This window comes from Phyllostomus hastatus, unplaced genomic scaffold, assembly GCF_019186645.2.
Source record: "Phyllostomus hastatus isolate PE091 unplaced genomic scaffold, TTU_PhHast_1.1 phas_contig_195, whole genome shotgun sequence".
In the NCBI taxonomy this organism is placed as follows: domain Eukaryota; kingdom Metazoa; phylum Chordata; class Mammalia; order Chiroptera; family Phyllostomidae; genus Phyllostomus; species Phyllostomus hastatus.
Window position 1 is genome coordinate 988,357 of NW_025333706.1, and position 16,020 is coordinate 1,004,376.

The 16,020-nt window shown below is 42.8% G+C and overlaps 1 protein-coding gene across 6 annotated transcripts in view; it reads right to left on the reverse strand.

The window, feature by feature from the left end:
• Window positions 1–14,512, reverse strand: part of SHC3 (SHC adaptor protein 3) — a 238,300-nt gene extending 223,788 nt beyond the window's left edge. For all 6 annotated transcript variants that reach the window (XM_045833887.1, XM_045833886.1, XM_045833888.1 and 3 more), the window contains exon 1: window positions 13,760–14,512. In XM_045833887.1, the coding sequence (XP_045689843.1) occupies window positions 13,760–14,215 (456 nt within the window). In that variant the 5' untranslated portion in view covers window positions 14,216–14,512. The remainder of the gene's footprint in view (window positions 1–13,759) is intronic.
• Window positions 14,513–16,020: the final 1,508 nt, after the last annotated feature.

Sequence of the window (16,020 nt, forward strand, 5' to 3'; positions counted from 1 at the left end):
AAGTTTGGCTATAAAATATTTTAATTAGTAATGTTCACTTGTGGCTCTCATTAAAGTTGATTCTCTTACTGAAATCCTCCTGTAATTAGTTTTAAAGAGGAAGGGAAGAAAAAACAGAATTCATGGGTCTTTTAATGATGCTCTATGGAACAACCTGTAAAGACTTTAAGTGGCATATGTCATGCATGCCAATCACAGAAACAACAATGATTAAGGAGGTCTACAAAAGAGTTCAAATGTACCTCTTTGGAGCTAGATTCTTAATCACCAAAACTACATAAATAGGCCCAAAAGACACCCTGACCAGTGTCCCACAGCCACCTCTGTCCCTCCAGCTTTTCATCTTAACCATTTGTCACAGGTCATTTCCCCAGGGAAGTCTTGTGAAGGATAGCTGACCACATTTCTTACAGTTCATGGCCTTATATAACATACACATAAACCCTCTAAAGAATTATTTACTTTAAAAGAGGGACTGCTGAATTCATCTTAGGTTCTCAGGGGCCCCAGTGGTGGGCATCTTGTAGGTTCCCACTTAGTGTAAATTGAAGTGATGAAAGAAAGGGGAATCCAAAGAGTCATGGAGACCCTGAGGAGTGACCACTAACTCTGCCCTCATGACAGAGACAGAAGGGTCTTGAGGGTTCCTGGTCTTGAGATTTTTATTCTAAGTGAAGATGAGGTACCGAGAGGGGCTCAGAGGGGGAGATTTGAGCTAAGGCCAGAGGGACAACTGGTTTGTGGGAAAACAAGTTATTTAATGCAATAGAGTTGGGACTGAGGGGCAAGGGATGAAGAGCAAACCATGACAGTCTGTGTTTTATAATGAGGAGTTTAGACGGAATTCCCAAAGTGAAGCATGCAACAGAGAGTTTTAATTAGAGAGATGAGATGTATTTTACAAAGACAAATGATTCACCACATTAACAGAAAAAAAGGATAAAAAATATATATTCATCTCACTAGATGCTTAAAAAACCTTGGAAAAAATCATCAACTATTCCAGACATTTTTTTAATTTAGAAAACTAGGATTATAGGAAATTTTCAATTTGTTGAAGTCTACATCATACTAAATGTCCTCCTCAATGATTGAGTTAAGAGGGCCTCACTTTGTAGCCAGAAGTGAGAAAGTGACCTTCACCAACAGAATTATCATTGTAGTCTAGGTAATCACCAAAGCCATTAAAAAAGGCAAAAATATTTGCCCAAGTGGAAAGATCCATGTTCATTATTTAAGAATGAAGAATGTACAAAGAATGTTCATTATTTTATTAACTGTGAGAAATTAGAAACTATCTACATGTCTAACAATAAGGAACTGTTTGAATAACTATTAGCACATCCATAATTTGAATATTAAGCAAATGCCAAAAGGAATGTAGCAGAATTACAGGTACTAATTTGAAAGACTTCCAAGGCACACCAAGAGCAAGTCACAGAGTAATATACCGTATGTATGTTTTGCTTTGTGTAAACAGAAAGGAAAAAAAGATAAAAGAAAAAAGTGCATGTGTGCATCTGGTAGTATAAATAGCAAACAGTTGAGGATGATTATCTCTGAGAAGAAGGAAATTAGACGATACTGGGAGTTGGGGGGAAACTTTGTTTGAGACATTTCAGTAAAACTATATACTACTTTCTATCAAATTTAAAAAGAAGAGTCTCTCCCAAAGCAATAATCCTAATACCAGTGATTTTATTATAATAATCACAACAAGAAATGATGAAAGCATGAATCAGGACAAAATGAAAGGAGAAGAAGAAAGATTTGAAACTGCTGATTAAAAATGAGAGTTTAGTAACTGAACAGATGTAATGGGTTTAGAAAAAGGAGGAACTCTCAAGGATGGCTCTACAGTCTCTAATTTGGGAACTGGATGAACAGTGACATATAAACTAAGGAACAGAACGCAGATGAAGAAGGTCATGAATTCACTTTGAGACATGCATCATTTAAGAGGCCAACAGTGGGTGATATGTTGTATGGGAAGGCATAAAGATGTAGGCTCAATGTAAGCCACTGGCCTTTAGCCAATGACACTGGTCCAAGCCACCATCATCTCTCCTAATTGTCTCCTAGTTGCCTTTTCTTTCATTCCTGCCTTTCCAATCTGTTTTCCACATAGAAAGCAGAAGAATCTTTCAGAAATTATCCAGTGCTTCCTGCTCCATTCGCCTGGTGCTAGTTTCCCTCTTAGGACCTCACCCCCATCCGCCTCCCCCTAACTCAGTACACTCCAGCCACACAGAATATTTTCAATTTCAATCTCATCCTCCTAGAATGGGCCCCAAACACACTGTTCATAGATCAGGAGAAGCTAATTACTGTTTGTTGGCATGAATAAGGAAAGGAAGTGAGTGAGGAAGAAAGGGTATGAGAGGGAAAAATGGGTGCATGGAGAGAGGCTGTTTAAAGTGCAAGAGACCTAAGGAGAAGGTCTATAAAAATAAATTACATGTTTTAAAAAGATCATAAATACTTAAAAATCAATACTTCCTAATCACTCTATCACAAACTCAATACTTCATAACCACTGTTTGACATTTTATCATTGACTGCACTTTCATTTCATTGTAAAGACTGCAAAGTGGAGTTACTGCACATCTTTCCCCTCCAGGAAGCAGTGAGGAGTAGTTATTTATACCACAAAAACTTCAAAAACTACAAATCATGATGTTTTCATCCAGAGAGCCAGGTGTTAACCGTTTGCCAGCACACCCCAGCCCTGCAGGTCTTAACCAAGTTGGTAAATAAACAGCAGTGAGAGTGGGGACAATGGAACAGGAGCTCGTTGACAGCACTGGAATGTCAGAACCCTCCCTCAGACCCATCATTTGATTAATCTTATTTTCTCATTGCACATGAATTAATAACACGCTCTGCCAACAAAATTATTATCTATCCCAGGAGTTGCTACTTCCAGTGGAAAAGTCATACAGCCCAGTTCTTTAGATTGTGCAGCCACAATGGCCTCACAAATAACAATCCTTTAAAAGGCAGTGTTTTGAGACTTCCAGCCAAGATGGAGGCATAGGTGGACGCACCATACCTCCACGCACAACCAAGATTGGAACAACAACAATTTAGAGGCAGAATAACACCCAGAACTGATAGAAAATTTATCTTAATGGAAGTCGGACAACGAAGAAGTTGAAATAGACCTGTTCACCCAGACTGGTAGGAGGGGCGGGGACGAGCAGCCAGGTGTGGTGTGGAGAGCAGAGACAGTTGGGTGCATAAGGCAACTGGGGGCGTGTAAGGCATCTGCAGTGTGCAAGATCACAGGGGGATGACCCTGAGTACACAAGCAGCAGCTGGCAGACCCAGTGAGGTGGCGATTGTGGAGCAGTGCAGAGTGCGCAACCCAGGATCCCAGAGAAAGGACTGAGGTTCCACAGAGAACAGAGCTACTGCCATGATTCCCTCTCGACCCGTTCTCACATACAACGTCACAATCTAGCAACTGGGGTGCCCAGCCCTGGTGAACACCTAAGGCTCTGCCCCTCACTGTAACAGGAGCGACCAGACCAAAAAAAAAAAAAAAAGAGAGAGAGAGAGAGATGGCTCAAATAGAAAAACAAATCAGTGCCCCAGAACTCATCCTTTTGAGCGCTCAAGAAATAGCTAACCTATCAAATGCACAGTTCAAAACACTGGTGATCAGGAAGCTCACAGAATTGGTTGATTTTGGTTGCAAATTCAATGAACAAATGCAGGTTACCATAAAAGAAATGAAGGAAAATGCACAGGGAACCAATAGTGATGGAAAGGAAACTGGGACCCAAAACAATAGAGTGGACCAGAAGGAAGAAAGAAACAACCAAACAGGAAAGAATGGAGAAATAAGAATTCAAAAAAATGAGGAGAAGCTTAGGAACCTCCAGGACATCTTTAAACGTTCCAACATCCAAATTATAGGGGTACCAGAAGGGAAAGAGGTAGAGCAACAGATTGAAAATGTATATGAACAAATAATAAAGTAGAACTTCCCTATTCTGGCAAAGGAAATAGACTTCCAGGAAGTCCAGGAAGCTCAGAGAGTCCCAAAGAAGTTGGACCCAAGAAGAAACACACCAAGGCACATCATAATTACATTAGCCAAGGTAAAAATGAAGGAGAGAATCCTAGAAGCAGCAAGAGATAAGGGGACAGTCACCTACAAAGGAGTTCCCATCAGACTGTCAGCTGATTTCTCACAAGAGACCTTATAGGCCAGAAGGGGCTGGAAAGAAGTATTCCAAGTCATGAAAGACAAGGACCTATATCCCAGATTACTCTATCCAGCAAAGCTTTCATTTAGAATGGAAGGGCAGATAAAGTGCTTCTCAGATAAGGTCAAGTTGAGGGAGTTCATCATCACCAAGCCTTATTTTAGGAAATGTTAAAGGGACTTATCTAAGAAAAGATTAAAAAAAACCATGTATAGTAAAAGGACAGAAAACTCACAATTATTAACAACCACACCTAAAGCAGAACCAAAAGAAACTAAGCAAACAACTAGAACAGGAACAGAACCACAGAAATGGAGATCACATGGAGGGTTAGCAACAGGGGAGTGGGAGGAGGAGAGGGGGAAAAGGTACAGAGAATAAGTAGCATAGATTGTAGGCAAAAAATAGATAGGGGGAGGATAAGAATAATATGAGAAATGTAGAAGCTAAAGAACTTATAAGTATGACACATGCACATGAACTAAAGCAGGGTAATGTGGGTGGGAGATGGTGTACAGGGTGGAGGAGAGTGAAGGGGGAAAATGGGACAACTGTAATAGCATAATCAACAAAATATATTAAGAAAAAGGAACAAAAAAAAGCAGTGTTTCAAACCAGAAGGATGGTCTGGATGTGTCCTGAAGGGGTGAGGTAAGTGGAACAAACAGAGGAAACCAAAGTTGACAGTCACAGGTAAGTATCAACATTCCTGGACAGCACCCCAGCTTCCAGCAGTTACATGGACATGGACAATGGCATGTAAATTCAGGGCAAACTCAAGTGCTCAACAGCACCTCCTCTTGCCCAGGGCCCAGACCCACTTGCCCACCTGACCACAGATCTTCCACTCAAAGCGTGACTTCCTGAAAGGGGCCCAGCTCTGCCTACTTCCATTTTCTGGTAATATGTACTTGCTCTTTTTCTCTAATTTGCTCAAGGTTGACAAATAGAAACACACATCAAAGCATTTTTCAAAAACAAATTTATGAAAGCAATCTTAAACTGAGAAAACTGCATCTATAAAATATTATTATTTACAGATAGAACAAAAGATTCATGGCTGTTCCCTTTTAGTGGTGATACACCCTAATCTAGAAATAGCTGTTTTCCCTCCTGGATCCTCTGTCCCTGGTTAAGATTCTGTATCATAAACACATACAATGGCTAAATTTCCCATCAGTGACCTCACTCCTACCTCAGTAAAAATGTTAGGTCTGACAGCTGCATTCCTAGAGGCACAGGAGTCTCCACTCTGAGCAAATGTGCTCCGCAGCCACAAACCCTTGCTACCAGTCCCATAAAGACCTGTTTCTCAGCTCTCCTTGTGAGCAGGGGTCATAGTTCATCAGTCTCATACCCTAGGCCCCTTTTTAAAGTCCACCCAAAGTAAACCCTAAACAAGTGTTTGAGGAATTTTTAACCATGTCTCCATTTGGCACCCACAGGAATGATAACGCAATCTGCCTCTCACGTGCCCCAACTGGGGAACTGGCCCACAACCCAGGTACGTGCCCTTATTGGAAATCGAACTGGAAATTGAACTAGAAATTGACCCTTTTGCTTGCAGGCCAGCACTCAATCCACTGAGCCACACCAGCCAGGGGAAGCCAGTTATTTCTTAATTTCTTAACCTTCATCTCCATTATTCCAGGGATTCTGAATTTCCATCAGTGTTTGGAATAAACTAGTGATGATTCTAGATAAGACTTCAAAAATGCATGTATATACTGTAATGGTTCATTTTATGTATCAACTTGGCTGGGCCACAAGATACCCAGATTTTTGACAAACATGATTCTGTGTGTTTCTATAAGAATGTTTTGGGGTATTTTTTTAAAAGATTTTATGTATTTATTTTTAGCGAGAAGGGCAGGGAGGGAGAGAGAGAGGGAGAGAAACATCAATGTGCGGTTGCCTCTCACATGCTCCCCACTGGGGACCTGGCCCACAATCCAGGGATGTGCCCCGACTGGGGCATCGAACCAGTGACCCTTTGGTTCACAGCCTGGCACACAATCCACTGAGCCACACCAGCCAGGGCTGTAGGAGAATGTTTTGAATGAACTAAATCAACAGACAGTAAAGTGGATTGCCCTCCCTAATATAGGTGAACCTCACCCAATCAGTTGAAGACCTTAATAAAACAAAAACACTGACTCTCCCCCAAGTAAGAAAATTCTTCCTGCCTGATTGTGGGATAATGGCTTTTCCCTGCCTTCAGACTCAATATTGGCTCTTCCTGGGTCTCTAGCCTATAGACCCACTCTAAAGACCCTGGGGCTTATCAGTCTCCATAATCATGGGAGCCAATTCCTTACAACAAATCTCTTTCTATATAGATGTACATTCTCTTGGTTCTGTTTATTTGGAGAACCTGGACTAATAGGCTAATGTTAAAATAGGATTTGGGAGAACACCCACTTCTAAAAGAATTGTCTTGTTGTTAGAGGAGGCCCCACCCGGGCCAGGAGGTAGGGTGATTTCACGGAGACTAAGCAGGAGAGGCTCCTAGCCCCATCACCTGGGGCTGCCATCAGAGGTGTCTCCTGGAGCCCAGTTTCATCATCTCTGAAGGAGAAATTACAGAGGTTGTCCCACTCCTCACAGCACTGCTGGGGACCACCAAGTTGAATGCAGGGATGTTCGAGTGCACATGACACTGCACATGCTCTGCCATATTTTTAACCACTGTGAAGCCAAACCTGCAACCTATTCATCAGAAACTTGAGTTCTGTTTGAGCACTGAGGCAGGAGGCCCCACCAAGCCCTACATGATTTGGGGAAAGCAAGGGTACAGAAGGGAGTGTTAAAATGTCCATAACAAATGTTTACATTTTATAAGGTAAGGTTTACTAAAGAACTGGGTGAGTGACATTGCAAGAATGCAGGACTGCAAAGCAAGGGAAGTTAGACATTCAGTGTCCGGGGTTAGAGTTGGGAAAGTGGTTCCTGTCTGATGTGGGTTCCAGGATCCCAAGGCTGTTCTGCTCACCATTCCCACCTTATAGAAATAATCCTGTGTTGGGGACAAATGCCTGTTCGCCCACACACCCTCCCCACAGGAAACCTGGGGGTAGGCTCCTCTCCTGCTGAGCAAGTTGTGGGGAGTGATAGACTGAGCAGCAGCTCTCTGCTGGGGAAGCTCAGAGGGTCCAAATTGAGACCAGAGGAAAAGGAAATTGGGGGATACATGTCAAGCTCTAGGAGGTAAAGGCTCTTTAGGATTCAACATGACATGGCCCACAGTCCCAAAGTGTGCATGCAATGTGTCCATCTCCAAGAGGGATGATCTGTCATTGAGGAGGGCCAGCTCTTCCACACACACACAAACATTAAAAAGTCATGCTTTCATTGCTCTAACCCAAGAGGTGAAAATATCTGTTGCTCCCTCTTTGTGGGAAAACATCAGGGGCCTGGGTTATGTGGTATCTCTGCTGAACACCAGGTTAAGGACCAGTTCTTTCTTAACAGAATGAGAACTGTGTTGTGATTTTCACTTTTTTTTAACAGAAAGTCTCTTTTTGGACAAGTGGCAATGTTTAATATTTGCAAAGCAAAAAGCAATAGTATTAAACATCATTTGTAATCTAGACTGCCAAACAATTAGATTGAATGATATTTGATAGATAGAGTTTGAATGAAATCTTTGTTTCCTTTTCTTCCTATTCAATAGAGAGAAGTAAGGAAAGGCTCCTCGAGGAGCTTTCACTTTTGGAAACAGACATTTAGCTAACACTCCAGGATGGCTCCAAATCTAAAATGGGCAGCATGATAACAATGAACTCTGAACATTTTTCTCAGAGGCCTTGCCCTATGGGTCTCACATATTCTAATACTGCCAAGGGCATCAGGGGCCCAATGACAAGGTGAGGTTTTGCTGCACCCCTGAGCTCTCCCTTCTCCTTTCAATTTCTAGGTGTCCTACAGTTTGCTGCAAGAGCCCAGAATCATGGCTAGAAACCCTGGACACCACTGAAGGGTGGTGAAACTTGCCAGATGGACGAGCTGTGCAGCAGCAGCAAGTCCAAGCTGAGCCCAGAATCCTAGGGCCAAAGACATCTGATGCACTAAGCAGCCACCTGCCACACTGAGCAAGAGCAGAGGCTGATGTAAGCCAGAAAGAGGCCTGTGAGATATGAAAAATGACAGCAGGGGAGGCTCACACCCCATTATCTGGGGCTGCCATCAGAGGTGTCTCCTAGAGCCCAATGTCATCATCTCTGAAGGAGAGACCACAGATGTTGCCCCACATTCTCACAGCACTGCTGGGGACTGAGTTGAACACACAGGCATTGAAACTCACAAGAACAGCAGCCACTGGTTCTCTTTCTGGGAGCCTGCTACCCAGGTTTTCCATTACCAGAGATTTGCTTAAATGATATTTATCATATCTTCCTCAAAAACATAATATGTGCTTGCCCTGGCTGGTGTGGCTCAGTGGATTGAGTGTTGGCCTGCGAATCAAAAGGTTGCCGGTTCCATTCCTGGTGCCAGGTGAGTTGGGAGCATGCGAGAGGCAACCAATGTTTCTCTCCCTCTTTTGCTCCCTCTCTTTTCCTCTCTCTAGAAAAAAATAAATAAATGAAATCTTAAAAAAAAAGAAAGTATGAGACCATCCTTCCTGACTTTAAAATATATATATACACATATATATATGTATATGTGTGTGTGTGTATATATATATATATATGTATATAAATATGCATATATATATATATATAAAACATGTGCTCAAAGAGAGAGGGGGAGAAGAAAAAGAAGTTATTCTTTATAGGATTAATGTTTCAGCAGTAGTTTATCTTTTAGAATTATTTTCTCTTAAACATGAATATGAAATAAATAAATAACATAAGCAGGTGTTTCTGGTACTATGGCATTTACTATTTTCTAACAAGAAAAAAATAGCCACTGTTCCATCATCACAAGTTGTCTACTTGAGTGTGTGGTGTGTATGTGTGGTGTGTGAGGGGGGAGTGTAGGGTTGTAGGAAGTGTGGTGTGTATGCGTAGTGTGTTATGATGTGCATGTGTATGTGGTGTGCAGTGTGTATTTGGTATGTGAACGTGTATATGTTTGTGTGGGGTGTGTTTTTATGTTGTGCATCATGTGTGGTGTGTGTATGTGTATACATCTGTGTTATATGTGTTCTGGGTATGTGCTATGTGTATATATATATGTTTATGTGTTGTGTGTATGATATGGGTGGTGTGTATATATAGTGTGATGTGGTATGATGGTGTGTATGTGTGGTATGTGAGTGATCTTTCCAGATCAATTTAACAATTCTGTCTATTAATCTCAAAATAATGTCTTAAATTGTTTTTCAAATCATTTGGATAATATTTACATGTCAGCCATCCATATTATGAGAGTTTTCAATAATTTTAAGAAAAAAAATCAACTCAAAGTTCTACTTCAAGGAATATTTTTTTAGTATAAAATTAAAACAAAATGTAATCACTGCCACCATAAAACTTTGAAATAACTTTGCTGATGACCTTTGTTCAGCATGACCTCTGCTTGCAATTACAAAAGGAATGTATGCTAAGAAAAAGAAGACTTAAGACATTTTTATGGACAGTGAAGCAAGTGTCTATAAAAATACCAATTAGGAATAAATTTTCGAGTAAGTGCAGTTTATACATTTATAAATAAATGAATAATTTATACCACCCTAAATATCATCAGATTGACAAATGAAGAAAAATAAATAAATTTTAAAGAGTTTCTATAAAAACAAGGCCTTTGTTCCCAGATAAAAACAATCCAGTACACCCGGAAATAATTCAGTAGTTCTTTGATTGTGAATCTGAAGTGCCATAACCAGTGTTTCTGGGCATAACTGACGGTCTCACCACATGTTAACAGTGCACAGTGAGCACCAGAAGGCACTGCTTTTTCACTTGGGCTTCTGGATTCCTGCCACAGGCACTCAGGTCAGACTTAAGTGTGGCCAGTTCTTATCTTGTCTTGAGTCTGTGATGTAATGTAATATGATGTAAAGAGGAGCCCTTCTCTTGGGGACCCCCAGAACTAATGGCTTACCCACATGCAGCCCACACTGTTCCATGAGGCAGTGTCAAGGCTGAACCTCAAACCATGCCAGTCTTTAGACAGCTTTTTGCCTATGCCTATGGCCATCCTTAAAAACTCACCCCCTCCCTAACTGTTCACATCTATCTCTATTCCCTAAACTGCTTGCTCTGTGGACCTGTGGATGTGTTTGTGTGGTCTGTATGTGGCATATGTGGTGTGTAGTGAGCAGGGAGGGGGGAGGTGTTGGAAATGAATATTGCCTTTGAAACATGCCAAAGACCACACAGAAAAAATTGTGCACCTGAAATCTGTATAATTTTCTTAACCAGTGCCACCCAATAAATTCGATAAAGAGGGAAAAAGAAAAGAAAGAAACCTGCCAAAGACCAGCAACAGCCCCCACAAGCCCTTAGGGTCCTAGCTAGCTTGGATTCTCAGGCAATAGATTTGAAGGTGGGCAGCAGCATGGTCAATACTTCTATCAGCCTTTCAGTTCCAAATTTAAAATAGTTCCAACATGGAATCGTAATAGAAATATTCACTGTTCTTTGTTGCTGGATTTTCCTTCTAAGTCTACCAAGAACATATTTTCTTGTTCTTTCCCTTCCATGTCACCAAAAAAAAAAAGTCAAATGTCAGTTGTGGTGAAGGGGTACAGAGGTATTACAATGAGGCCCTCAACATCAATACAAACCTGGAGGCTGTGTGTGTCCAGCCTTCTTCATATGCATAACCTAACACTGTTATCAGCCACAGACTCAAGTGATGGCATGAAAGACAGCAAACATGCTCTGAACTTTGAATTCTCCTGCTGCTCAGGAATTGCATCCATTTTAAAACTGTATATCCCTCATTAATTTAAATTACAACTTGCTGTTAAAAGAGCATGATGTTGCTAAAAGATCAAAACCCACCAGACTTCCATATTATAGTTTCCATTTTCATGTCATTGAATTGAGTTGAAATGTTTTTGAATAATAAATCTGTTTAATATCCTAATATTGTCTGTAGGCAGATATTTCTATGAGGAGTGAAATCTATACTTACATAACACATGCATTTTCCAGAAAACTGAAAACCATTTGGTGGTTTCCTTAACTTAAAAATAAATTTAAATCAAAGAGAATAATAATAATAAGCTCTTTCCCTAACCTTAAGCATTTAGATTTTACAACTGATGTACAGTGATATTAAAAGATGGCCCTTTACAAAAACTATTTACAAATCAGCAAAAGGACCAAATTAAGACTTTTCAGTTTTGTGATTATTCAAGAAAATATGTTCATGGTTTTAAACTCAACATGGGCAATGTGGAAATGTACACCAACAGAGGGCCACATGATCATGTAAATCAAACACGTGCATGAGAATTTGTCCTTTAGCATCTGGTCTTCACTGTATAATTTCAAACTTCTCCAGGGCAACCTGAGCTTACATTCACATGACTTCACTGTTCATCACTGAGGGACCAGGTGACTGCACAGGGCACAATCTAGCCAAGCTACGCACCACAGGTCACTGCAATCTTTTAAATGAGTCACAACAAAGTGACCCTAAGCCACAGAAGGCTCTATGCAGACCCAGCTTTTCGACTATTTAAGTAGCTGCTGCTGGCACGTAACAACCTTACACCAACAATGGACCAGCAGGGTCCAATCACTAAAATCTGTGTTTCAGTGATTCATTATTACTCAGCCACAACTGACCTTTAGAACTGGATGTCTGCCTTCAGTCTTCATAAAGCAATAGCAAAGCACTTCAGCCAAGCTGAATGATTTTTTTTTAATGAAAACTTTAAAGGCAAAAGTTTAAGAAGTTTCCATCCATTTGAAAACTACCCTCTTAGTTTATCATGGCAGGTATTGAAAGCTTCACCAAGTTGATTTATCTATTTTAAATAGTCTTTTTTTTTGAGATAGCAATTATACTAACACACTAGACGTGATGTATTCTGGTACCACTGCTTAACCTCAAAGTTGTCAGGGTTTTTTGTTTGGCTTTGTTTGTTTGTTTGTTTGCTTGTTTGTTTTTGGCTCTTGGTTATATATTTTAAAGAAGAATATTAATTTCATTTTATAACAATTTTAACTAGATGTACCTATTTTGTGCTGATCTACATCACTTCTGTAAACTATATTAATCAAATTACAAGATAAGACAAAGATAAATTAAAAAGCAGGCTTTGAGCCCCATTTTTAACACTGATGATCACATTCTTTTGTCTGTACTTTTTAGATAGTTAAAGATAATCCACAAGAACTGTTTCTTTTATTATTTTGGTTCCAAAATTACCAAGGTAGAACATTTTACCTGAGGATGTGATCTGGTGAATTTTTCAACTGGGTCTATAGTCAGTATGTACAGAGCAGGTGTCCTGCAGTTTTCTCAATTGACAATAGATTTGTGTCTCATTTCTTTTTAAATAAAAAGTCATGCCTTGGAGTGACCAGACTGAAATAATGCATCTCTAACCCATCTCCCTGGTCTGGAGGAGATCTGCCCTGCCAACACCATGATAGCCTCCTGGTTCCTGAAGGCAGGACAGAAGAATGGAGCAGGGCCCTTAGTGGTTCTCGGTATATGTTACTTAAATATCACAAAATATTTGCATAAGGGAGGAATTTTATAGAGCACATCAGGCATAATTTTATAATTCTTTGTGTTGGAAGAAAAATCCCCTTTCTCTGGAAAGAGACTCCAGATGCCACCAGCTCAGCCCTCTTCATTTGTTTAACTAGGAGACTGAGGGTGGAGGGCCTGTCCCAAATTCTCCTCCTGCTGCTGTAAATCAAAACCTTTAGGTATGGAATGAAAGGCAGACACCAAAGAAGGGTTTTCAGGAACATATATAAAGAAAACATGCACAAAACCAAAGGGGGGTAGGATCAAGGGTGGGAAGTGGGGATGGCTGGAGGGGATGATAGGTGGGGGGGAAATGGGGACAACTGTACTTGAACAATAATTTTTAAAATGGGGGAGGGGGAGGAGAAAACCTTGCTTCCTAAGAAAGTACAGTCTGTCTTACATAAAACAAGATAGCATGTGTCCTGCGACGACCAGGAGCTGGAAATTCTTGCTGTGGGGAAATGAAACCACCCACCCTGCTGTCTGGGGCAAACACAGCAGAAGTAGTGGCACCACCTGCATTTTGCATCACAGGGGCTGTCCAGTTCTTGCAAGTATGTTCACTGTGTCCTAGGTAGGCCTGATGCACAGTTGGCAGGTATAGGGGCCAATGCCAGACAGGCACTGGCCAAACACATGCCAAAGCAAGGCGGCGAAGACATGCCAAAGAAATGGGGCCAAAGGAAACCAGGACAGAGTGAGATCACCGTTTTTAAACCTTCTCTCAACAGATTCGCAAAGGTCGCCTTTGTGGTGCCCTATCCCCGCTGCCAGGCGAGGTGGCTGCAAAGGGGAGCGCACCTCCTGGCCTGTAGAGCGACCCACCCATAGCAGGCGAGCCTGCACCCAAGCTTCCCCACCCCGCTGCCTGGGGTCGCACCCACCTTGACAACGTAGGTGACCCCGGCCCCCAGCACCTGGTCGCTGGCGGGGCCTGTGCGGGATGGTTGCTCCTCACCCAGCCGGCCCTTCCTGGCAGCGCGCATGGCCGGTGCACCGGGACCGGGGGGCGCACTGCTGTCCTGGGCGGCCAGGCTGGGTGCGCTGCAGCTGCCGGAGAGCCGTGTGCCTGCCCGCTCCTTGGCCACGGACAGGCCGCGGAGACCCGAGCTGGAGAGTTTTAGGTGGGACACCTTGTGGAGCAGGTGACCCAGGCTGCCCGAGCCATCGTCGGGAGCCTTGCGCAGCGTGTCTCCGGACACCAGGTAAGGGGCCGCCGCAGGGGCTGCGCGCGCCGCGGAGACCTTGCCGCCGCGGTTCACGGACAGGTTGTGCAGAAGGTCATCAACCGATGTCACCGAGTCATTCCTGAAGCGGTTGTACTTGGTGCGTGGAAGCATGCCCCTCCGTGGGCTCGCCGCATCCACCCGGGAGCTGCAGGTGAGGGCGCGGGAACAGGATGCTGTGCATAGCAGGCGAGCCGGGGTCCCCGGGGCAGATTCAGCGGCCCAGACAGCGGCCACCAGGCTGGGGGAGCGGGCGGGGGTGCCAGTCTCCCACCGCTAACACCCGGAGCTGCTGTGGCCGCGCAGTCGGGGCCGCGGAAGCGGCTGCCGAGGACGGCAGGCTTGCTTAGCAAAAGTCATAGTTACCTCTGCTGAGCGCCCAGCCGCTGCTTAGGGCTGCTCACAGCAAAAGCATGACTCACTCTGAGAGGAGACCCTTCTCAACAAAGGCTCGGTGAGCGCTGCAAATCACTTCCTGTAGCAAAAAGGGGGGGTACAAAACCACATACACCATACACCCACTAACAGCACACTAGAGCCAATCAATTCTCAAATTTCTTTTTTTTTCTGCCTTCCCAGATATTTCCTCCCAACCTTTGCTTTTTCACCTCCTGCGCCAGAGAAATCCAATTTCTTCAGATGATCAGAGGAACTTTCTGAAACCCATTATTCTATGCTAGGGTTTTCTCTTCCTCCTCAGCCCATCTGTGTGAGCCTGTAAGTATCTGACAACAATGCATTAAAATGTGACGAAGGCTTTTTAAAAATAAGACCTCCAATGGATCCTCATGAATTCTGATTTGGAAAGCAAAGAGGGATTGTTAAATAGAAAAAAAAAAAGAAGAAAAGAAGGAAAGAAAAAAGAAAGAAAGGAGGAGAGGAGGAGGGGAGGAGGAGGGAATATTCACTCCCAGGTGAACATAAAATACCAGTTTCCTAGGTTTTTCTTTTTTTTTTTTTTTTCGAATCAACAAAGCAGCCATGACAAGTGTCTTTGTGGCAATGCAGTTTCTCAAAAAAACCCCAAACAAACCCTATATGTGGATTTCTGCACAGAGCCAGTTAGGGTCTCCCCCTGATAATTTACAGCAGTCTTTCTTAGCCAGGGGTAAGTTGAAAACCTACTTCCAAAAAAGAAAGAAGAATGGCAACAGGATCCAGAAATCCATTCCAAAACAGGGGCTGTGCTTGAAGCTTTATTCCAACTGAATGTGTTCAAGCTCTGAAAAAATGCCTAAGAAACGTTACAAAAACCTGTCAATGTCCCTTCAGTTACTTCTTGCAGACCTACAGTGAAGAGGGTGGGGGGAATGCAGCTGCTCTCATTACACATCAAATCCGCAGGAAAAAAAAATGCTTTCTTTTCAGGAGTCAAACGGGCTGCCAGAGAACTCCTTCCTTCCAGAACAGGGCATTGGCGGCCCTCAGAAGGTCTGAAAGGCCCAGACCCACGACCTTTGTCACCATGGGCTATCTACCGTCTTCATCATGCACTGAGATAGCTGGCCTACACAAAAACTTGCTCTCTGTCCAAGTTTCCAGCTACCTCCGTGCAAGCAAATGAATTTACCTCTAACTCATTATTAGGTCACCCTGAGTCTTCTGACACCCACGACTAGACATGTGACACATGAGGCACCAAGCCTTGAAGAGGTGTGTGGAGCAGCTGTAATCAGTGTCACTCAGAGAGGGCCAGCTGCTGGATGCAAGATCACAGGGGAACAGCCGCTACCAGCCCAAGGCGCAGGCCCAGGAGGGCAGCCTCCCTGCTCTCATCTTTTCCCTTCCCCTCGCTTGCATAGCAACAGCAAGTGCACACTCCGTAGATGATTGGGATGGCTATCAAAGCCTGAAATCTAAAGTGAAAATGCCCTAACATTTCCAAACTGGGATCTTCAGACAAAAACAGCAAAATATGA